The 24,958-nt window shown below is 40.4% G+C and overlaps 2 protein-coding genes and 1 long non-coding RNA gene across 4 annotated transcripts in view; all 3 read left to right on the top strand.

The window, feature by feature from the left end:
* The first annotated feature begins 5,235 nt into the window (after positions 1–5,235).
* Positions 5,236–6,663, top strand: LOC109465834. The gene is made up of 3 exons (XR_002139990.1): positions 5,236–5,357; positions 5,786–5,905; positions 6,627–6,663. It is a non-coding gene; the product is annotated as an uncharacterized LOC109465834 (long non-coding RNA).
* A 1-nt stretch (position 6,664) lies between these two features.
* LOC109465819 lies at positions 6,665–16,241 on the top strand. The gene is made up of 12 exons (XM_019763259.1): positions 6,665–6,812; positions 7,289–7,347; positions 7,759–7,884; positions 8,546–8,689; positions 10,679–10,775; positions 11,819–11,988; positions 12,548–12,790; positions 13,395–13,508; positions 14,013–14,242; positions 14,598–14,737; positions 15,532–15,644; positions 16,188–16,241. Exons 1-12 carry the CDS (start codon positions 6,665–6,667, stop codon positions 16,239–16,241), a joined length of 1,638 nt encoding a protein of 545 aa, XP_019618818.1.
* Positions 16,242–19,977: 3,736 nt separating this feature from the next.
* The window catches only part of LOC109465851 (arrestin domain-containing protein 3-like), a 26,545-nt gene continuing 21,564 nt past the window's right edge, over positions 19,978–24,958 (top strand). The window contains exon 1 of one of the 2 annotated variants that reach the window (XM_019763341.1): positions 19,978–20,227. The gene's annotated coding sequence lies outside the window, so the exon portion shown is untranslated. The remainder of the gene's footprint in view (positions 20,228–24,958) is intronic. The other variant, XM_019763340.1, reaches the window with a different exon arrangement.

Genomic DNA, 24,958 nt, shown 5'->3' with positions numbered 1-24,958 from the left:
CATATTATCACTTGTAGTTTCCAAACCTTTCGGACCGGTCGCTACTGTGGTTCGTTCGAGTGGGCCGAGAAAAATTCTGGAAGACGCGGCAAAATTAGGAGCACGTGTAGACCTGCACTGCGATTGGTTAGGGCGGATCAAGTTTACACTGTGATTGGCAAGACAGGTCGTACTCACCACGTGATAGAAGTCCACTGTCTTGTACATTGCGTAACATCAATTCATGACCCCATAGGTATCTACCTATAAATTAAGCATCACTGGGACTGACCTAGCACCACACATCTTAGCAGGCGTTGTGGATGCTTTCAATGACTTCACACTGAAGTTGCCCACCGTTATATCCTTGTATGTATAGTGAATTTGGTAATGCAGAATTTAACCAATGCTCGCGCAGTGTGAATAGGTTATTTTCCTTGTTTCAGCCGTGGAATGTGCAGGTCCGACTTCTCCTGAAAACGGTGCGATGACTCCTTCTGGCTCCCAGCAAGACCCCGTCAAGTTCTTTTACGAACACACGGCAGAGTTCTCCTGTAACACGGGATACGGTCTCACCGGTCAGGCAAGCATCAGCTGCCGGGCAGACGGCTCGTGGAGTAGCGGCGTCCCCACGTGCACAGGTAAGGCTGGTGGTCCTATATGTCAAAATAAATAAATCAGGTTTTGCCCAGCGGGTCAATTTAGGTAGGGCATTGAATACACAGAGCACTTCTAACCCTGTTTGACTAAGGCACATGCTCAGCAACTATTTTGTTTTTTCTAAATTTGTTACTCTATACATATATATATATATATATATATATATATATATATATATATATATATATATATATATGTGTGTAATATATTATTAGCCAATATGACGCAGAGTAAAGGAAGGTGGCTATTATTATTGTTATCATCATCATTATTATTGTTATTATTATTATTATTATTATTCAGTAAATCATTTTCTTCTTTGTATGTGGAGTTGCTAGAATAAGCCTTGAATAAGTTGAAGAACCTCTGTTTTTGCCTGAAAAAGGTCATTCTTTGTAAATACTCCTTGCACAAATGTCTGTCTCCCTGTATCAGCCGTACCGTGTCCGCAGCCAACCGTTCCTGTAAACGGTGAGATGACCAGCGGCTCTGACCCTGACCATGACATGGTCAACTTCGCCTACCAGGACACGGTCAGCTTCACCTGTGACCTTGGTTACGACCTTGTAGGTGCGGATGGGGAGAGCGTCACGTGCCAGGCGGATAGCACCTGGAGCAACAGTTTCCCCACGTGCACACGTAAGGCTTGGTATCCAATGGCAATGCAATTTGATATTGACATTTACTGCCATTTCTTAGCACATTTTCGTCATCATTTCATACTGAAAACATGATTTGAAACTACTTGAGGAGTTTCTTGATTTTTGGGATACAGGCCATAAATACATGTACCTAGAACCAGCCTACGACACGAAACTAGCGACCTTTTTCCGTCAACATCACATTTTTGCCTCACAGATATCAGTATACTATGGTATAGGGCTGCTTCGACATACTACATTAAAAGAATGACCAGGAAATTGACTTGAAAACCGAGGTTTGCTGCCCTGAAAATGTATTGGATGCCTTGAAATGTTAAATCAAAATTCTGATTTGATTGATTCCATTCATAAAACACTTTCAACAACAATTACCACATGTAGATTTTCTACAATTTGCCTCCGTACAGTCTATGGTTGATGTGATATATCTTAGTTTTTATTGAAATTATTGCTAATATGTGTATCTTATATCATGCATTCTATGTTATTTGGGTAAGAAAAATATTTGGGACAATAAATTTGTTTATCCGGGAAAGCGCCCCCCCCCCAATTTCCTGTCTACTCTGCAACCCTAAGTTGAAGTCATAACAATACTTCCCAAAAATCAGATTGAGAGAGTTTATCCTCACTTCGGGACAGTTTAAATTTATTTTTGGGAAAGTGCTGAGACAATAGGAAGAAAGTTAATTTCGAGGCCTGAACTATAGTATCTTTCCCTTATTACAGCGGTGCAGTGTCCGTTGCCAGAAACTCCAGCGAACGGCGCAATGACTGGCCTCAACTTCTACCAAGACGTCTTAGAGTTCACCTGCGACTCCGGCTACGATCTGATAGGTGAGACAAGGGCCACCTGCCACGCTGACCGCACCTGGAGTGCCAGTCCTCCCACCTGCACAGGTGAAAGCGTCATTTTTATGACTTCACCCTCTAGTGGTGAAGTCCTATTGCTTTTTCTCATGTTTATTCTCCGTCGTCGTCGTCTGCCATTTCTCTAAATGGATTCAATTTCTTCATTTTGGGGCTAAATAATTAACCTGAAATTTGGTATTGAGGTACAGTGGCCAAATATACCCCCAGGTTTTTTTTTTTTTCATTTTTATGATACAGGCTTTTATAATGGTTTCATTTGAGCTTTTTAGTTTGAGCTTGCGTTATAGAAGTGTGTTAACGTATTTGGGCATGACTAATCAGAATGGTATGCAGAGCAAGCAACCAACCAATAGGCATGCGGGTTTCCTCTATTCTTCTTGCTGATTGGCTGTTGGGATATGATTGGATTAACTCAATTAACACCTGTGGGAGAGTGCGGGACGTCCTGCATGCAGGAGAGCGCCGCGTTCTGCGGGAGGGTCCGGTACGTTCTGCGGGAGGGTCCGGTACGTTCTGCGGGAGAGTGCGGTACGTTCTGCGGGAGAGTGCGGTACGTTCTGCGGGAGAGTGCGGGACGTTCTGCGGGAGAGTGCGGTACGTTCTGCGGGAGAGTGCGGGACGTTCTACGGGAGAGTGCGGGATGTCATGCGGAAAAATGCGGGACGTCCCGCAGAATTTCACAGCACTTTCGTAAAACTGTCCACTGGTAATGGGAAACGCCACTGCTTGTGTTAGCCGGGTTGATAGTTACGTTACATCAAGGAGGTTCAAAAGCGAACCTGATAAAGAAGGAAATCTCCTACATGTATATAGGAGAGGTTGACGTACGGAGTTGCGGAAGAGAAGGGGGCTTATACATACATGACTATACACGAATCTGTTCATTACAAATGTATGTCTCAATACATCCGAATCCAAGATAGCTATACTTACAAATTGTACGATATTTACGATCAAAATTGTCCGGCATTTCTGGGCGCACTTTACGAAGCGCCCCCTCCCACTCGAGTGCTCCACTGCGGGATATTGCGGGACGTCTGCGGAATATTACGGCCGCGGTACGTCCCGCAGAACTTGATGCGTATTTCGTGGTCTGTACTGTACATGTATGTCAAACTTTTCTGCTCCAGCATTGGAACGCGGGGCATAAACGCTTCTTTTTATCTTCAAAATCAACAGTTTGCGTTATGCAATCAAAAATCCCAACCAATAATGTAAGGGATAGCTATCCAACTGTTGTCACTCCATACTATAGTTATATCAATGTAAAGAATTATTATGGGTTCACCACACCACGAAGTGGTGGTGAACCCATATTGCTTTTTCTGATGTTTCTTCTCCTCCTTCTCCTTCTCCTCCTTCTTCTCCTGCCATTTTTTAAATGGATTCAGCTTCTTCATTTTAGGGCCTAAGGTCCTGAAATTTGGTATGGAGGTACAGTGGGCAAATACCCCTAGGCGTTTTTTAAATTTTTGTGATACAGGCTTTTAGAATGGTTTTATTTGAGTTTTTTGGCTGTGTTATAGCAAATGTATTACTGTGTTAGTGTGCCGTGTTTACCACGTCTGGGCATGAGTCATCACAATGGAATGCAGGGCATCAACCAATAGGCATGCAGCTTTCCTCTATACTTCTTGCTGATTGGCTGTTGGGATTTAACTTGATTAACACCTGCACAGAGCATTTCCACCTGCACAGAGCATTTCTTGCTGATTGGCTGTTGGGATTTAACTTGATTAACACCTGCACAGAGCATTTCCATACTGACAGTATGTCTTTATTCAAGTGTTTTGCTAGGTATTTCAAGCTTTTCTGCTCCAGCATTGGAATGCGGGGCATGAACGTTTTTTATTTATTTTGAAAATCAACAGTTTGCATTATGCAATTACAAATCCTAACCAATAAAGTAGGGAATAGCTATCCAACTGTTGTTTTAGTTGTATGTTACTTCATATTATAGTTATATCAATGTAAATCATTGTTTTCCCTTGTGTTTCTCATTCTTTCCCTGCCATGTCGTAAAATGTGGTGAACCCATCGCTGTATTTGCTCCAAAGCAAATATTGGCCTTTCTAGTTTTCCCTTGTATTTCTCCTTCTTTCCCTGCCATGTCATGAAATGTGGTGAAGTCATGCTGAATTTGCTCCAAAGCAAATGTCGGCCTTTCTAGTTCACTTTTACATTTTCGGGCCAAATGACCTGAAATTTGGTATCGAGTAGAGTGAGAAATATCCCTAACATTTCTTTTTTTGTCATTTCATACAGTCTATGAGAATTGTTTCATTTGATTTGTATTTTTTCCATTTTCAGACAAGAATTTGGTAGGATGACATTAAACCCAATTAATCCGAAATGTATTAAGTTTCTTCCATATAAGCTTAGATACTTACCAGCCACAGCAATTAATCAACACACACAGACAGACAGACAGACACACACACAGACACAGACACACACACAGACACACACACAGACACACACACGGACACACACACGGACACACACACACACACACACAGACACATACACACACATACACACGCACACACACACACACATACACACATGTAAGCACACACACACACACAGACACACGCACACACACAGACACACACACACACAGACAGACACACACACGCACAGACACACACACACACACACAGAGGCACACACACACACACACACGCACAGGCACACACACACACACACACACACACACACACACACACACACACACACACACACACACACACACACACACACACACACACACAACACACACACACACACACACACACACACACACACACATACACACGCACACACCACCGTGCACACACATGCACACACACACACTCACACACACACGCACACACACACACGACACACACACGACACATACACAACACACACACACACACACACAAACAAACACAAACACAAACACACAGACATACCACTAAAAGCAATACCTCCATTTTTCATGATGGTAAAAAGCGTACATATGTGAACATACGTGAGCATGTTGTGGATACAATTGATGACACAGATACCGTCCCACAGATATAAACGAGTGCGTGGTGAGCCCATGGATCTGCGGGAGGAACTCGGCATGTGTGAACCTGGAGGGCTCTTTTGACTGCAAGTGTTTATCGGGCTATGAGATGGGACCAGGCGGCTGTCAAGGTGCATTATTCCTTCTTTCGTTAAGTCACCATTGTTTTAGGGCATTAAAACTGGATTTACAACGTCAATTTTTTGTCATTTCTTTTAATGTACTAAGCTGGTTGAGTACTCGTATATATCCTATATAGCAATCTGATATCTGTGAGGCAAAAATGATATAATGCTGACGGAAACGGTTGCTTGTTTCGTGTATCAGGCCGGCCATAGCTATTTACCGGCTATAGCTATTTATAATTTATTTCTCCTTACGAATGATGATTGTATACACTGCGCCTTGGCTACAAAAAAAGATTATCGTTTTTGGCGACGCCTCGGTGGCGACGCCAATTGTATAGAATGTAACCCGTTTTGAATTTGCACCATTTACATGCATACGTAGTGAACATTGTTTTACTCGGATGTACTTACTTCTGTTTTGATATCATTAGATATTGATGAGTGTTCCAGTAAACTGACCTGCTCTGAGGACACCTTCTGTGTGAACGACCCAGGGACGTACCATTGTGTCTGCCGGGAGGGGTTCACAGGAGACGGCGTCACCTGTACAGGTCATTTTTTTTAAATATTCCAACATGTAATCACAAGACGTGGTGGGGACACACTCAAGTTTTTCAACCTATATTAATGTCGCCACCAACACAGGGGACAATACAAATGCTCGTACTCATTTTCACCTGAGCGAAGTGAGGAAAGTCGTGTAAAGTGCCTTTCCCAAAAGCACAAGATCGGTGGCATGTCAGGACTCGAACCCTGGACCTCTTGGTTCCGAGTCGAGCACTCTGCCGTTAAGCCACACGACCCCACAGGTCATTTAGTGTACAGTGTCCATATGTCATATGACAGGTCTATCACTTCAAATATTGTTCCAGACATTGCCCGAGGTTCAAAATTATTTCTATACAAAATATCGTAAGTGCCTCGGTAGTGTGCTTCCCAGGATAGTGACAGTTGGAAAGAAGACCAAAGCTTAGAGCACGGCGATCTGCCAGCTTTACGCTGGTTTTTAAATCCTGACTGGCTTTATAATGATTGAAACATTAATTCTGAAAAATAGAATGTTACAACGAACGGTAAATTGCACAACAGTTACTATACTACAAAAATGATAACACAGGATGAAACTATTCACGTGTATAGTTTTTGGTGGAATTTGTACATTGGTGAGCATTTATGTACTATATACACAATGTTTGTACAATATTAATGTAAGGGCCCCTGAAATCTTCGGAAACGAAGCCAAGCCAAGACACAATGTATGTACAATTACAGAGATCGTCACAACCAGCACACCTGCCAGCCTTACAACTATGACTACTGAGACACCGACCACGGGAAAATACACCTCCCCACCAACACCAACAACTACAACAACTACTGACAGCATCCAGAGGTCAACTTCACCAAGTACCCCGTTCATGACAACCACTGCAACTACTCAGCCGGGTGATGCCATGGGTACATTACGGTGTTTTTATATTCCACTCCATAACATAGTATGGACGCATGAAATAAATCGTTTTTCCTCATATGTTTCTTTTTCTTCAGCGCCTGCCAATTCGTCAAATCGATTGAACTTCTTCATTTTTTAGGCCAAATGACCTAGAATTTGGTATCGAGGCAGAGTGGGAAAATCCCCGACGTTTCTTTACTTCATTTATAATGGCTTTTAAAATTGTTTTATTTGTTGTTGTTTTTTTGTTGCAATTTTCAGACAAAAGAATTTGGGAGGATGACATTAAACCCTAATGACCTGAAATTTGTGTGCCTTAAGCTTGGATAATATCCACAGCAATTCATTAAAACTTCTAGCATACACCTTTTTAAATTGTACAATTTGAGACTTTTTGACTATTTCAAAAATAGGTGAGTGACCATATATGTTGTGTTAGACAAATTAAAATATAAAATGCTTATTTTCTTTTTATTTTCAGAACCAGAGGGTAGAACTACCGAACCGTTTCCGACATCAACTGTGACTTTCATTTCACACGTAAGGCCATTCGATTTACAGAGGAAATGTTTTAGTTTCATAGTGTCCTGCTGTATTAAATCTAACATAAGCTGTTGAAATATTTTCATTCTTATCGGACATCTATAACTATCTGTAAAGCCGGTATGACCGCCTCTCGTCGTAACACACCAGCTTGGATGGCATGCGGCGCGGCGGCATACTACACCGAACGACTTGTCACACCTAACGTTTGTGCATCTAACTCTAAACAAGCTATCTAGTGATGATGTCCCTACTGTACTTGGTGACAGCGAGTTCCATTGTACCAAATGACAAGGAAAAAAAGCGTATTTGAATATTCGAACACCTCAATCCCTAGTGAATAACTGGGAAGGCATAAAGTCTACCATACGTGTAGCTAAAAAACTGGGACGATTTGTTTACTTGTAGGAACCGCCCAAGAGCAGCTCCCTACCTGTCAGCGAGGTCACCACAGCGGATTTACAGTTGGATGATCCTGGAGAGATACTGGACCAACTCTTTCCGAGTGGAGATTCTCCCTCAGATGACGGAAAGGTAAGACATTGCTAAAGCCCCTGTCAGACTTTAAAAAAAATTTATTCATATAACCAATATTCACAACTTCGCTACACGAATATCTTACAGATACAGTATATACAAGTATACAATCAACAATACGTTTTGTCCTTGGGAAAGGCACTTAACACGACTTTCCTCACTCCACCCAGGTGTGAATGGGTACCTAACTTCGGTTGGGGAAAGCCGTATTGAGGTCACCTTCTGGCGCCGAATGGCAGCCGCACAGACCCTTGCGGCAGTTCCACAAAAATGTGGAACAAATATGTATCATGTGTATTATGTGTATTATTATGTGTATTATTACTATTTGTATCATCGTACCATTGTAAACCCTGCACCAATTCAGCACTATAAGGCTGCGATTGCACGGGCGATGTTTGGCCAATAAACCATTTTATTTTATCCTAGAACAAGTTGATTACTAGTACCTTGTCAATATATATCACGATTCTTATACTGGGTGCTATTGCATATTGATAGGGACTATCATGTTGATCCAACGAGAGCCACTAACTAGAGCCACTTTTTAAAAATCTAACGGTTGTCTCCTCGAGCTGGGTGGAAATGGGGTACTAGAACAGTTCAGATTATTTTGTTTACAACATTTTCTTTTGTTTACAACCTTTTTGTTTCGTAGGTCGACTCGACAACCTGCACGGAAGCGATGAAGACCCTCGCCAAGCTGTCGCGGACTCCATCCGCCAAGGACTCCACCGACAAGATGGTGACAATCTTCAACACTGTCGTTACCATGTGTGGGACCTTGCCATTGGACGCCCAGGTAATCATACTGTTTAGGCCACACCAAGTAAATTTTATGGATGACGTCCGCGCGCGCATTGATTTTGGCCTGTTCCTAGAAAAAAAAACCCAAGAAATTCCTCTTCCTGTAACTATGACCAAAGAGTCACGACAGTGCCGCAAATCGTCAAATTGACGTGAAACCCGTAACGCGAAAACAGGACAGGAAGACAACTGCTGTTCCACCTGATTTATTGCTGTTTTGATGATGAATAAAAGACTTCTTGCTTGTTACACTGTGTCACCTCATTCAATTTGTGTCCTAACATTTGTCGTCTCTTAGTATATTTCTAATCTAGGCATCTTGTTTTTTATGGCCCTTCTTGTGTTTTTTTCGCCCTCTCGCGTTTTATTCAGGATCTCCAAAGGACGTCATTCATAAAATTTACTTGGTGTGGCCTTAAAGGTACACAATGTAATTTCAGGGGTGGCAAAGCTGGATTGTCGGAGTCAATCCTCTGGTCATTCTTTTACTGTATGTTGAGTCAATACTATCCCATAGCACACTAAGCTAAATGTACGTCATATCGTGTAAATATTTTTCAATGTGCAATTCTACTACGACAATTGGACTCCGAGATTGTGTAGTTGTTAACGTTTTTAAAATGATTGTACATCTTTGAACGCAATTCAGCTTTCTGCTGCAATGTTCGTGTTTTTAGCAATAAACCATTTTTGATTGATTGATTGATTGATTGATTGATTGATTGATTGATTGATTGATTGATTGATTGATTGATTGATTGATTGATTGATTGATTGATTGATTGATACTGATACCGGTGAGGCAAAAATGCGATGTAACTGGCGAAAATGGGTTGCTCGTTTTGTTACATTGGTTGGTTCGGAATATTTATGAGCGATGACCAAAAAATAAGAGAAGCCTAACACAGCTCGATTTAAAGATAATTCAAACGCTTCAAGTATGAAATAATGACTAAAATATGATAATAAATGGCAGTAAATGTCATCATAAGACAAATTTCATCAACACCTCATCTGTATAAAGTTTTTTTTTGCTTGGTACAAATGTTTTATGTATTATAGTGTATATGAGGGTGTGTATATAGTGTTTGCCTTGCCTATTGTAACTTTTTTTTCTGTACGCAAACTCTTTCAATTCAGGGATTCTCATCCCTGCTGCAAGGTTTGCTTTTTGGTGTTAAATAAATAAAAAAAAAGAATATTCTTTGTTTTGTCGCCCTGAAAACGCGTTGGGTGCCTTTAAGCGGAATACAAGCTCTAGCTGACCGAGTCTTAAAGTATAACATAATAAGTCTGACTGATACTCTCACACCACTAGACTGGCATGGTGAATTTAACCTCCATGCTAGCTAAGGGCATAACCAATATAGAATTATTAGTAAAACAGGTACTCAAGTGTGCTAAAGGTGATGTCTACCAATGTAGTATTAATTGTTATCCCTAAAGTATGTAAACGTCAGATATCCATGTGTTCAAAGTGTTGTTAAAAAATCCTCGATAAAGCTATTTTTCAATGTGATGGTTGAGTGTACCCAACAAAATTATGCGGAGAAATGACATTAATAATCATTTATTAATGTCGTCACTACTGTTGAAGAGAAACATTTAAACATACAAGAACTGTGAACTTGCGAAAATGGTGAATCTTGCCAATGGGTTAATGTAGTTAATGCTAGCCACGTATATTTGTGTAAATGTGTTAACGCAAACTATGACGAAATTAATAGTAAGCCTTCTATATTGTGTTAATGAGTTTCTATATTGTGTTAATGAGTTTCTATATTGAGTTTCAATGAGTACTGTTAGTTTGTAATTTAGGATTTTTTAGCAATTGTACAAGGTATGCAATTCAGCCCGGTGGCTGCAAACTACTTTTAATAAACCATCTATTATTATTATTATTATTATTTTAAAAAATTTCTAACGTCTAATGTAACACATTGAGACAATACATACTATTATATGTATATCGTTATTATTCTAGGCTGAGGGAGGTTACGTGGTCGGAGCGATGACTGACTCCATCATGCAAAGCGTCCTTGAGGGGGCCAGTATGAAAGAACTGGCTCCAAAAGCGTCAGGTATTCTACACTCTTTTGTTAGACGCTAATGATATTCTATCCTTCATATATAAATAGCATATGCATATGAATTATTGATAGGAAGAAAGCCCGATAATCCACAACAGTAACAAAGTTGTTAATGAAAAAAACTACTGAAACACTCTTATAATAATAATAATGCAATTACATCACAGATCTACCGTTGCAAAATTAAGAATCGGTTGACACAAATTTCAAATCTAATCAGGGAGACTCCCTTGGGGGCAATAATCTGCCGATTTTGTAATTTATGCAAATTAGGAGACAAAAGTATGTAATATTGACAGGAATACTCTTTTTAGTCATGTAAATCTAATTTTCCTCACTTTAGATACTTGAATAGGAATTCAAAGTGAAATGTACATTACTTAGGTCTTTTGATATACCAACCAACTTAACCGATGGTATTAAAATTACCGAGAAGAGCGAGGAAGCCGAATGTACTAGTGTATCCTCAATGGTATTTTTACCTCCATGAAAAATGAATTCGGAGGTATAGTTTTTGGCGTGTCTGTGTGTGTGTCTGTGTATGTGTGTCTGTGTGTGTGTCTGTGCGTGTGTGTGTCTGTATATGTATGTGTTTGTGTTTCCGCACATTTGTAGTCAGCATAAATTCATAACGCCTTTATGGATTATGATGATATTTGGTATGCTGGTAAGTCTTAGGAAGACAAAGGTCAAGGTCAAATATGGGCCTCCTGGTGGATGACCTTGGTACTGCAGCAGAACGTTTTTGTAGCTTTTGTCCTGAACATACTATGGTCTTAACGTTTTGGTGACAGATAGCTTTTCCTGTCAGGAATAAGTGGTGTGGGTTTGGTCCCCCTAACAGCTTGTTCTGGAACTGCAGGGGACTTTACAAATTTTAAAGCAATACTTCCATTTTTCATGGAGGTAAAAACTCTTATATTTCATGGAGGTATGAGATCTCCGAATTCTTGTTAAAGTGTGTGACTTGCACGTGGGGCAAACATTTACAATGAAAACCCTCATTCATTCATTATGCAATGTATTGCCTGTAGCTGTTGTCGACACTGTGGCGTCTCTGATGGAGTCGGGAGGATCCGAACCGGTGACAGACGACGAAGATGACGTCATAGCGCTGAGCCGACTTCCTCCGCGTAAACGGGACGAGTTCCAGAAACAGATGGAGAAGAAACTTCAACAGAAACAGAAGCAGCAGTGGGCCTTGGTAAGTCTCATTTTTTAGCCTTCGTAGCAGGCTTATAGAACTGGGGGTTTGGTGGTCTTCGGCTGCTGTCTATATGCAATCAGAAAATAGCACATAAAAGCTCCCAAAGACCCTGAAGACCCCCAAAACCCCAGGTTTTTGGCATGCTGTGGAGGCGTCTTTTTTTACTTAGTAGTCCATGGAAACTTCTTTTACCAACAGGAGGGGAAAAGAGTCTTTGTTTCAAACCCCTGGCTGTCACACACAGTCGAATATGGCCTCGATCACGAACACTATCCGCCCCGGACTCCCTCCAATCATTCTTAGAAGTAGGTCGGAACATAGGTTGTCTGGTGTTCGGTCATCCGTGAATAGTTTCATCAGGTTGGTAAGACACTGAGTAAGGAGACTTAGTCTTTTATTCAGCCGACGTTTCGGTGACCGTCTGTTAACTTCCTGACCTCAGGGCAACCCCCCCCCTCCCCAAGTTCTGGCTTGCAGACACCATGGTGAAGAGGAGCAAAAAAACATGCACAAGACCAAATGTTTTATGGAGGTCTAAGAATTCTCTTTAATACAGCAACGAGAAGTGACCCAACGTCTACAGAAGGACCTGGACAACATGGCCGATGCTCTGCTGGGCAGTGTAGACAGCGGCGAGCGAGTCGAGCTTGGCTCGAAGGCTGTTCAGATGGTCCTGGACAAGTCGTCAGGAGGACGGCTGGGAGGGGCGGCTGTCGCTGCGCATGCCGGGAGGGTGACATTCCCACACGCGCATGCGCTGTACAGCGGAGGAATTACTGCTGATGTCGAGATGAAGGTGGTAATTTCTTCTGCATTATTTCATGATATCACAGCTTTGGGATGTCCTTATTCCTTTTTATAGGACAAATACACTAGATTTAGTTTTGGTGCCTTTTCACCCAAAATACTATTTGCAAAAGGTGATTTATTGGTTTCTACCAGTCCCGCACACATAGGGGTGATATTTGACGGTCAGACCCAAATCCATGTTCACGTTTGATGACTGCCTTTTCCACTAGGAGAATGCGGTGACGTGGTGTGGTGTGTCCACTTAATCTAATTAACTGTCAATGAAATCAATACTCTGTGTACTCTTTATGCACTAATGTTAACATTAGTACAGTTTTAATTCACATTAAAACTATGTGAATTCATCACCAGTTTCTTTAAAAAGAGAGAATAAATCTTCAAGACCTAGATCAAATAGAATGTATTTTCTAGTACTTTCTTGTACTTTTAACGTTATTCTTTCCTCCTTCTATTCTATGTATTATGTCACTAAGTATGATATACATGTAGCATCATACTCTGCTGTTCTGATATATACATTTAGCCCCATGGGCATGAACATGCAATAAAGATTCAATTATTATATACTACCAGTATCCTTTTTTTGAATCCAGGTTGTGGGATACGAGCGAAACCCGTACGTGTGGGACGACTCGGCTCGGGACATCAAGTCGTCTGTAGTGGACATCGAGCTGAAACGGCCGGACGGGGACACACTCGAAGTCAAGGTGATTTCTTGTTCAAAGTTCAAACTTTAGATCCAACACACAAAAACGTTCTCTCACCCAGAGCATATTAGACCAGTCACTCTGGTCTTCCTCAGTAGACTGACCCAGTGCGGCTTGTCATGTGACTTCTTTGAAGTGTGACGTCATCACTGGGCCAAGGTATCTGGTAGACGATGTCGGCCCCCGTCGAGGTTGGTAAGGTCATATCTTGTTTTCCCATGGTGAGCTACTCGTACACACACACACGCACACGCATACATATATACATACATGCACGCACGTGTACACACGATACACACTCACTCTCTCACACACATACACACATACAATACACGCACACACACACACACACACACACACACACGCACACACGCACACACACACACTCAAACACATATATATATAACGATAACGTTACATACATACACACAGCAAAACTACAATTCCCCGCTCCTTTGAATCAAGCAATAAGAACATCCTGGACATATCGTTTCTGACTTGCAGGACCTGCCTGAAGAGACCACTGTGGTGTTGAAGAACGCCCCTGACATGTTCCCCGCCCCCCGCCTGGTGAAGTACTCCCCGTTCCCTAACGACACCATGGTGTTCCGGAGCTTCAGCGCCAGGAGGAACCAGACGTACGGCGTGACTGTCAGCCTGGTGTCGCTCTACCCTGCCGCCGTCATGTACGGCAAGCTGGGAGACTTCCCGAACGAGACAGACTATGACTTCCAGTAAGTACGACGTCATCTGTCGTGTAACGTTAATGTTATGTTATGAATTTGTTCTCATACATTATCTTCCATAATTAGACTATGACCTAAAGTCATAGTCAGTTAATGTTAAAATCGTAACGTTATACCATTTATGATATTGTAATTCTCTTTTTGAACACAAATGATAACGAGGAATAGGTACGCCATGTCATTTCACACTAGAACGCGTTCGAAAGAGTAAGGTGTGCGTAGCGTTCCAATGCGTGCAAGTCGGTTTGAATGGTACTGGGAGTGAAATACAGGGCATGATTTATATTGTGTGGGTCTAAGCAAAGTCTGTTTGAGCTCAAAGATATGCCTATTATACACACAGGAGAGATCTGAACATGGATGACTTCATCACAGAGACCGTGCCTCCTCACGACGATGTCCAGACCGCCTTCACCGTCCTGCAGCCGGACACAGCCGTGCAGAACGGCACAGAGGAGTACACCTTAGGACTGCAGATGGACGGTGAGTGAAGGTCTCTTCACACATTCCGAATCAGTAAGAGTCACGCTGAACCAAGGAGAATAGACAAAATGGTTCTTTACCGTTACCTTTACCTTTACCTAGTCCCATCCTCATGTCTGAGGGTCGGGGACTATGGTGGCATCCAGTATCAGCCTCCTCCACTCCATCCTGTCTCTGGCCCTGTGAGAGCACTCAGCCAGTGGCATGCCCATCCATTACTACCCTCTTCAAATTAGGGTTGGAACTGAGCAAGAATGTCACCAGAATAAGATTTTTCGGATATCCTTGACTATTTGTAGTGCAATGCAAAAATTCCGAGTGTAATTAAATTAGAATTTATATAACGATAGTTGGTTTGTTTGGTATCTGTTAACTGTATCCGTTCATCTTGTTTTGTTGTGACCTGTACTTAGCCAAGTGTGATTGAAATGTGCAATAAAGGTCTTCATTCATTCATTACAGAATTAGGGTCCATTTCAGCTCTTCCTTGAATGCGGCAGAATGTTCCAAACGGAAGCTGTTGAAATGTTGTAGGAATATTCAGAATACAGTCCTACAGCTGCAGTTAGAATACACTTTGAATGTCGTTCCATATTTCTCCCGCTTCAAATTAATCTCGAAAGTTTTGAACACTTATAGACACACTTCAGTTATTTAGAATAAATGCAGTGAGGATGTCTAGAATGCACTTCGAATAGCCAGCAAGCAGTTTGTGTGATCCATGTCAAGATTCCTATATTAACGGAGGGGGATGAGAACTGTCATTATTTTTCTTCTTTTTTTTACCTTTCCAGGATGTCCCCCATCAGGATGCCTGTACTCTGTCCATATCGTGCGGCTGAACTGTCTGTTCTGGGATGCCGGGGTGGACGCGGAGCAGGGATCATGGAAAGGAGACGGCTGCCGGGTAAGGCAAATGACAGTGTGAAAATTATCTTTAGAATTAAAGTTATGTTTCGGAGCTGCAACAGTTCGACAAATTAGAGAGATAAGATAACCGTTCACTGCAAGAAAACTTGGTCATTCAATCACAAAATAAGGAAATTGTAAGTAGACTTCAACAGTGAAATTAATTCGTATTTTGAACCTTAAATTTGTTGTCGTAATTATGTGTATTTGTCACTTTATTTATCTTTATGTTTGGTTCTTTTTGTGTTTGATGGTGGTGTTGATATAAGTTCGATGTAACTTGAGTGTCTCGTCTTGTCAACTGTATTTCTTTACTTCTGTTTTAATAAAGGCAGTAAAATTTGAACACTACGTACAATATATAAAGTTTTGTTTAACATTTTTGTCTAAAGATAGACGACATTCTACTAAATTCATTATACATTTAGTACATAATCAACTTCACTTACAGTTGCATAAAGATTAATGATGACATAATGATTAAACTAATAACCTGTTACTTAAAAACTTACAACTTTTCTTATCACCATAACTTTTCCAGGTGAGCCCGGCATCCACCCTGACCCACACAGTGTGTCTGTGTAACCACCTGTAGGTCTGTAGATAAAGCCCCGGTCACACATCCATAGCAAATTGAAGATTAATTTCACTTTATCATGAAATGCTCTAGATATGATGTTTTACGTTTACTATTAACATTTATCGAATTTATCTTTACCTTTATCTACAATAGATTTTAACAGACTCGATGCTATCGACAAACTTATATCATACGTATATTAAAATGTAACAACTACAATGCAAAAATATGTAAATACATAAAGGATCTTTGTAATTAGAAAAAATGCCGAAACTCATGATTAGCCCTGCTTGATTGTATACTGTATTAGATGTGTTGATGTTTAGTAATTAGAATGTTGATTTTCATTCTATCGTTAACAGTAGGTTGGGATCGAGCAAGGTCGGCTGGTGTTGGGCGGAGCTCGAGCCAGCGTAATGTTTCAAAATGTTTCAAACATTCGAATGAGGACGGGAGCATTTTCCCTTTGAAATTCTGTCAAAAACGCAGGAAATGCCATTTCAGAAGGTTCGATTTCCAAAATTTTCCGGGAAAGGACCGCTGGTCCCTCATTCTGTAAGAAGACCCCCCCTCCCCAAAGCAACATCCTGGCTCCGGGCATGCAGCTTGGTCGGCTGGTGTTCGGTGGAAGGCTCTGAATGTGGGACAGGGGCTTTACAGACAAGTGAGCAGACATTACCACCTTGCAGTGGACATCAACTCGTAGTAAAATGGATCTGAAGAGCTTTCCGCAAGTTTTCGCTTACAGTTACTTCATATACAGTTACTTCATATAAAAGCATATTACTCGCTTACAGTTACTTCCTATAAAAGTAAAGTAAAATTCTGATGGCAACAGTTCAATGAAATTGGCTAAATTGCGACTTATTGTTTTACCGCAATGACAATAACAATGGAGTTGAATCTGTAGCTAAATGCAGTAAGTTAGTGACAAAAAATAATAGAAAAACTATGCTATGTTTTATCTATACCTATGATTTACATGCTTCTTTTTTTAGACACTTGTAGATGAATTTACAGAATTTTTCCATTACATCATAGTTTATTGATGTTATCTTTTGTTAGGTGTACATATTTCTGTTCTAACTGCATCTTATTAAGAAAAGTATTGCTCGTATCATTGCACAGTGGGCATTCTAGATGTGTACTTCGTTTTCTTTGCTGTGTTCGTATCACAAAATAGGTATAATCTATCATATTGAGGAGTTCAGGTGTATTAACGTACTTCACTCTGTAGTGGGTGGTTGCAAATTCTCAGCCATTATATTATAGAACCATTCCAGTCGATTGTAATGAGAAGTGTGTGAATCGTTTGTGTTTTGACTTATAAAGTCTTTGTGTTGAGATGTAGAATTAGAAAGTACTTCTGAAGCTTGATTTTCCTGAACGTCTATATTTTTGAGTGATCATGGAGTTTTCATGATGATGATGATCATGAAAGTTCATCTGTGTTGGTAGTAATCATAGTAAAACGTTAAACTTTATTCCAACACACTATTTACAGGGATCAAATTTTCAGCGACCACTGTCGCCTTCATCAGGATAATTAATGACCAATCACTTCACAACGTGATCTCGCGAGATTTACGGTTTACAAACACGTGACCTTATTCACACGAGACTTTACTGATACGTGACGTAAGCAATTGATCAAAAGTGCCAGGGAGTTTATATCGTCTACCATCTCTATTAAGTGAAGGCTGAAGTGCTCTGATATATATAGCCTCCTTAATGCCTCTTAGAAAGTAGTCCTGTTCAGTGTCCAGTATTCTAACTTTGTCCAGAGAGACTGTGTGGCCTGGTGATTCGATGTGGATGTGTTGAGAAACTTCAGATGACAGCGAGCTGGGGCGTTTGTGATGATGATTTGCTTTGAAATCCAAAAACGTGCGAGCTGACTAATCTAATTAGAAATCAAAATCTATAATGTAAACTAACCAGCAAATATGTTCAGCATCTATACTAAGATACTAATAAAGAAGCAGAGTTTGACTGTAAGTTGGCAATAGTCTCTCGGTCGCATTAGCATTTCTTCTTCGAGTTAACAGGGACAAATAATCCCACTAATGTCAACCTTTACTATTACCTAAATGATCATTTATTTTCACACCGGGACCAATTGTCTTCTGCCCTTGATTTCCCCACATCACCAAGTAGAGCGAGTTTACGTTCAATTGTATCATTTTGCACGGCCCTACGAGGATGGGGGTGTCTGTACCAAATACATGTGTACGACCAATCCGACCTGACTTATATAATTAGCATTCCTTTCGATACAAGATTCAGATTTATTGTAATCAACTTGCATGTCACAAGTTTCTGTTTGAAGACAATTGCAAAGAACATAGATTTGGTTTGTACATATAATGATAAAAGGCAATTGTCTGGAACTATGTATGAAGGGTTTGACTTCTCTTTTGTAAACCATGGAGAATGAAATGTCCCATTTTTCCTAACAAGTTGCATAGAAGGGAGGACCGAAGCGGAATGTAGTGAGCTTCTAAAATAAAAAGAAGTACAAGAATTTTGTGCCTGGGCATTTTTTAAAGGTGTAAGATGTGCACATTATTCTCTGAGGCGTTTCAAAAAGAGCTAATCTATTTTCATATGAAGTAACAGAAGTGGCTTGATTTTATCTTATTGTTTTTAATGATGTATGTTCCGACTTGTTTTAACTGCATTTAAATAGGTTATAATATGTTAATATCTACTGTTACCTTTGTGTAAGGCCTCTTACATCGACAGAAATTTACGATATAATCACCAATTTAAAAAATGCAGCGCCAGGACAACATGAAATTAGTGCCAGTCTTTTAAAACACAAGACGATACGAAAACTTACAAACAACCAGTACCACCACAATCTGATTTGTTTGTTTTCCTTGTTTTTCAATCATTTGTTTTAATCGTTAATTTTTATGTTAATTATCTAATCAGTTTATTTCTGCAACAGCGACCTGAATTATAAAACTAGTTTACACACTTCAGTTATTATTTCTGTGTCTTGATTTTGTTTAATTAATCAATTATTTCATTGTTTAATTTTGATGTTTAATTCAAATATGTTTTGTCATGTATCATAGTTACCTTTGTTTGGGGTAAGCTCTTTAAAGAACCACCTAGGTTTCTGGCCTACCCCGCATATTCTCTTATTGTTATTGTTTGATTATGTAACTTTTTTATACGTGCAAATAATAAACAAATAATAAACAAAAAACGGACTTCCTAAACTTGGAGAAATTCGGAAAAGACTTCCGTACAGGTAAACAACAAACTATTTGGCTAACATAATTCCCTAACAACTAGTAAAGGACATACAACAAGTTACCAGTGTTCCGTGTGAAATGGTGATTTTTTGACATGTCAGAGCGACCATTCCTGATTTAAGACTATCATAAAGGCTTCTAAGTTGGCTAATTTTCTTTCTTTGTGTGTGTATGGTAATTGTATGTGTCGGTCTCATTTGTCAATTATACTATGTTGTGAATTCATATTTTAAAAAAAAGAAGAATGCACCAAAAATTTATTTTTTTCTCCATGTGGTTCAAAAACACCTCTTGTAATGTGCACGTGTACGTAATAGGCCGATCCTGATTGTTGACCAACGTATCAGTTCAACCAATGAGAAAATGGCAATTAACGGTTCGACCAATGAAAGAGTACTAGTGGTTGCTTGGCCGCCACAAATTTGCATTTCTATGTAAAAGCTGTTCGGCATGTTGCGTTCAAAATGGCGCTTCGGTACGACGGGGATGTTCTGGGGTATTAATATTTTGTGCAACTTTTCTGGAACTTTTCGAGTCTTTGTCGGTAAAACGTCTTTCTATGCCGTGCTGTAGAACAAGGGGAAAGTTTCCTGGTAGATTTGTTACGATTAGTGTGGTGTTTTGAGAAGAAAATGTGGATTTTCTGACCAAGTGAAATTTGGAGACAACAAAATGGCGAGGTACCAGTAGCTGGGATGAAGTGCGTCGTTCGGAGACACATTTTTTTTCCTACAGGTAAACAACAAGCTATTTGGTTGACATTTTTCCCTAAATCCCTAACAAGTAGTAAAGAATGTCATATTCTAATAGAACTTATATTCAGCAAGAAGTTTCCTCCGTTTATTTTTAAACATTTTCCATGACCATGTGTGACCACCAAACTCCCTCTGAATCTCAGGGATCTACCCTACCAGGAGAGACTGAAGACCTTAGGTCTTCCCTCCCTACAGTATAGGAGGCGCAGAGGAGACATGATACAGGTATTTAAACTAGCAACAGGGCTGGAGAGAATCCAACTCGAATCCTTCTTCACAAAGCGAACAGAAGGACCAACAAGAGGGCACAGTTGCAAACTGGAGGTCCCTTTGGCCAAAGGAAGAGTTAGACGACAGACATTCAGTGTCCGGGTCTTTAGGGATTGGAACAGTCTACCACAGGCCGTAATTAACTCAGAATCAGTAAATGAGTTCAAGACGAACTTAGACAAATACTGGGAGAGCATAAAGTATAACACTGAGTGAAGTCGAGATCGGGATCACCACAGGATTACCTCTCATCCCGAAGACGGTATCAAGGTGTTAAAGTTAGGTCTGATTTGTCAATTCTTAATATGTTTTGAATGTATATTTGTACTAAAAATAATGCGCTAAAAAGACTTTTCTCCATGATGTTCAAAAACACCTCTTGGAATGTGCACGTGTGCGTATAGAGCAATTCCGAATGTCGCTACAATTAGCAGTTCAACCAATGATAGCGTGGCAATTATCGGTTCGACCAATGAGAGAGTTGCTGCATGTCCAGCAGGAATTTGCCTTATCTATGTTTTGACGAAAGGGGGCGGGGCTTCTGATTTCCCTTGGATATTATAATGGAACCCAATTCTTAATGGCCAAGACCAAACATTTATTGCGCCAACACTTGTAACAGCTGTCGCGTGGGCGGGTTGCAAGTTTCCAAACATTTCATGCCAATTTTGCACACACAGCTGCAGGTCAAGCGGTTTGATTTTCTAGTTGTTGTTGCTTAGCCTCCTTCGCAGTCTTGTCGGGCGTCGGCGTTATTTTTTCTCTGAGCGACGCGAGTAATATGCCGCCGCGAGGGACGATTTGCTGCCAAGGGAGTTTTTGCCACGGAGAGAAGGTTTCGCGAAACGCCCAACAAGACTGCGAAGGAGGCTAGTTGTTGCTAACGTTATATGTTTTACGCGGTCACTAGGTACAGTTTTTGTTGAGGTGTTAGTCAGTTTTAATGTAAAGCTGATAGTGTCTCGTAACTTCTTTTCATATTAACATGTCCTGACGGGATGAGACGACAGAGACACCCGGTAATTGGATCCAGCAGTTGAGAAAATTGTGCATCTTACCAACGATTTAACTCGGTGTTATTTGAAGAAAGTGGGTAACTTGAATGTAATACTAGAGTTCCACGATCTCATACCTTCGCCAAATGATGTTAAACTTTATGACTGACAAATTATAGATTATTCCCCCTGATCATGCAAATAGCTATAGGATCCTCATTTCCATGAATTATATCAGTTGATCATATTCTTCACAAATAGACAGTCTTATCTTAACAAAGAATGCCATTCTAGCATTTCCTCATAAATTATGCAAAGGAGGTTCTTATTTGAATAAGTTATGTTTAATGATGTTCACCTTCACTTAAATTTCAAATACCCTAACTTGGCCTAAGTATAAAAGTCCAGGCTGCTACCATTGCTGAATTACAACATTTTCTCATTAATCATGCAAATTAATTTATTAATTTACATAATCAATATCTGTCTGTGTTTTTCTCGTTCTGTCACATATACTTGAATAGTCCTACCATGTAATGCAACTAATTTCTAGAATATTCTTATAAATTATGCAAATTACATCCAAATTTGCATAATCGCCACACCAAAAATCATGACGATCTGTCAAACCGGTACTTGAGTTATCCTCGTTTGAATATTATCAAAACAAATGCCCCTGCAGTTCTCGAGCAAGCCAATAGGGGGCCAAAACTAGAAGAACGGCACAGAGGAGTACACCTTAGGACTGCAGATTGACGGTAAGGCCACAGCAAGTAAATTATATGGATGACATCCTCCACAGACTCCAAATCTAATGCGAGAGTGCGAAAAAAAACCATGGCGGGCCGAAAAACAAGGTTCCTGGATTTTCAAATTTTGACTCAATTATTGTTCAAATGGTTTTGATCCAGTGGGAACATCACATATACACAGCCATCACCACATGTCACTGCATCGAAGTAAGAAACAAAACATTGAATCTGCCATCTGCCATCCACCTTCCGGCAAGGTAACAGACATCTTTGTCCATTTTTGGCATGGTGACCACTGTCAGAGGGCAACAAAATTTCTTTTTTTCCCCAAAATCAGGCGAAAATGAATTCGCGCGCTGATGTCATCCATGATATAAAAGATAACAAAGCACAAAAAGTTGATAAAATTAATAATGGGAACTATTTGCGTTTATTATTGATATAAATTGTTGATTTGTCGTTAATCTAAACAGTCCGGCCGGGCCCCGGTTTGGAAATTTGACCTCAGCATAAGGGAAGGTCTCTTGACACATTCGGAATCAGCAAGAGTCACGCTAAAGCAGGGAGACTTGGCAAACTGTTTCTACTTCCTCCAAATTGTAAACGGAATGAGCCATAATGCCACCAGAATGAAAAATGTGTATACTAGAATTCCTGACTATTCGAAGTGCATTCTGGAAATTCGGGATGTAATTCAAATATTCGGGCCCATCCTTCATTGCGATAATGTTTCTAACTCTAGCTGTTGGAATGGTCATAAAGTTTTGAGCGTGACAAAAAGGCCGACCACAAGAATGGGGACAAATATCTTGAATTATTGCGTTGAAAACTATCAGTATGCACTTCGAATGTCCAGGAATATATAAGGCATTTCCATTCAACGGCACTACGTCGTGATTCTTCAGGTGCAGCAGTGCGGCTTCCTTGAAGTTGTCAGGTTCTGTGATTTCAGTTAGGCCACACCGATTTAATTTCATGGATGACATCCTCTGAGGACCCCCAAACTAGTGCGCGCGGGCGAATAAAAAAAATTCCGGCCAAAAATAAAAATGCTACTAAACCACAGGAATACAAAGCTGGTATTGTGAATTCGCGACAGTACTTAGTGACGTATACGACAAGCCGGCACATGTTGGCTTTTTGCGGCATTTATGAATAGGTACTGTACTTATGTACTGAGTTCTTGAGTTGTGGAGCTTCGTTAGCCTGGGTGCCGTCCTCCAGAGTTACCACAGGCTCCGTATTGTCGCTGACTACCATGGGCTACCCAGGCCTAAGAGCTAGGCCAGAGCCTCGGATGACGTGATCTTTTTTTTTTTGAGGGCGACATGCGGATGTCATCCATATCAGAGTGGCCTTACGTCCCAAGGAAGCGCGTTCCAATCTCTGACTGTCTGAGGGAAATGGGAGTATCTGTAGCAGTCTTGGTGAAACGGTAGAGCCTTGTAGGAATTTGGGTCTTTATGTGATGCAAGTATTTACTGTGATCCACGCTATGCTTGCCTTTACAGGATGTCCCCCGTCAGGATGCCTGTACTCTGTCCACATCGTGCGGCTGAACTGTCTGTTCTGGGATGCCGGGGTGGACGCGGAGCAGGGATCGTGGAAAGGAGACGGCTGTCGGGTAAGACTAATGACAGTGTGAAAATTATCTTTAGAATTAAAGTTATAATTATGTTTCGGAGCTGCAACAGTTCGACAAATTAGAGAGATAACCGTTCACTGCAAGAAAACTTGATCAATCACAAAATAAGGAAAATGTAAGTAGACGTCAACAGTGAAATTAGTTCGTATATTGAACCCTAAATTGTTGTTGTGATTATGTGTATTTGTCACTTTATTTATCTTTATGTTTGGTTCTTTTTGTGTTTGATGGTGGCGTTGATATAAGTTCGATGTTACTTGAGTGTGTCGTCATGTCGACTGTATTTATTTACTTCTGTTTTTAATAAAGGCAGTAATATTTGAACACTACGTACAATATATAAAGTTTTGTATAAACTTAAGATAGACGACATTATATCAAATTCATTATACATTTATTACATGCACAACTTAATTTACAGTTGCATGAAGATTTATGGTGCCATCAAATTGAACCATTGCTGTTACTTGAAAACTTACAATTTTTTGTTATCACCATAACTTTTCCAGGTGAGCCCGGCATCGACGCTGACCCACACAGTGTGCCTGTGTAACCACCTGTAGGTCTGTAGATAAAGCCCTTGTCACACATCCAAAGCAAATTGAAGATTAATTTCACTTTATCATGAAATGCTCCAGATATAATGTTTTACGTAATAAGCTATTCACAGTTATATGATCTATACAATAGATTTTAACAGACTCGATGCTATGGACAGATTTATATATATGTAGATTCAAATGCAACAAGAAGCCATAGGCGACAATTCTCCGTGAAGTATTATATATTGCAACAAAAAGAAGTGGCCATTGGCGACAATTCTCTGTGAAGTGTGATAAATCGAACAAAAAATTGTTTAAACGCGCGTCGGCTCAGTCATCTTAAGACGCAACAACCAATCAGAGATGCGAGACGCCTACACGTGACGCGGGAAGGGCGCGCGATGCCCGAAATATTTTTGCGTCAATATTCAGCGCCGTGATTCAAGAGATTAATACCCGGAAACAATTTTTTCTTGTTTTGAACGCATTAACATGCATTTACGCTAA

This window comes from Branchiostoma belcheri, unplaced genomic scaffold (genome assembly GCF_001625305.1).
Source record: "Branchiostoma belcheri isolate BF01 breed outbred unplaced genomic scaffold, Haploidv18h27 scaffold159, whole genome shotgun sequence".
Classification (NCBI taxonomy): domain Eukaryota; kingdom Metazoa; phylum Chordata; class Leptocardii; order Amphioxiformes; family Branchiostomatidae; genus Branchiostoma; species Branchiostoma belcheri.
Note: the sequence above shows the minus strand (reverse complement) of the source record. Positions and strands in the feature narration are given on the sequence as shown.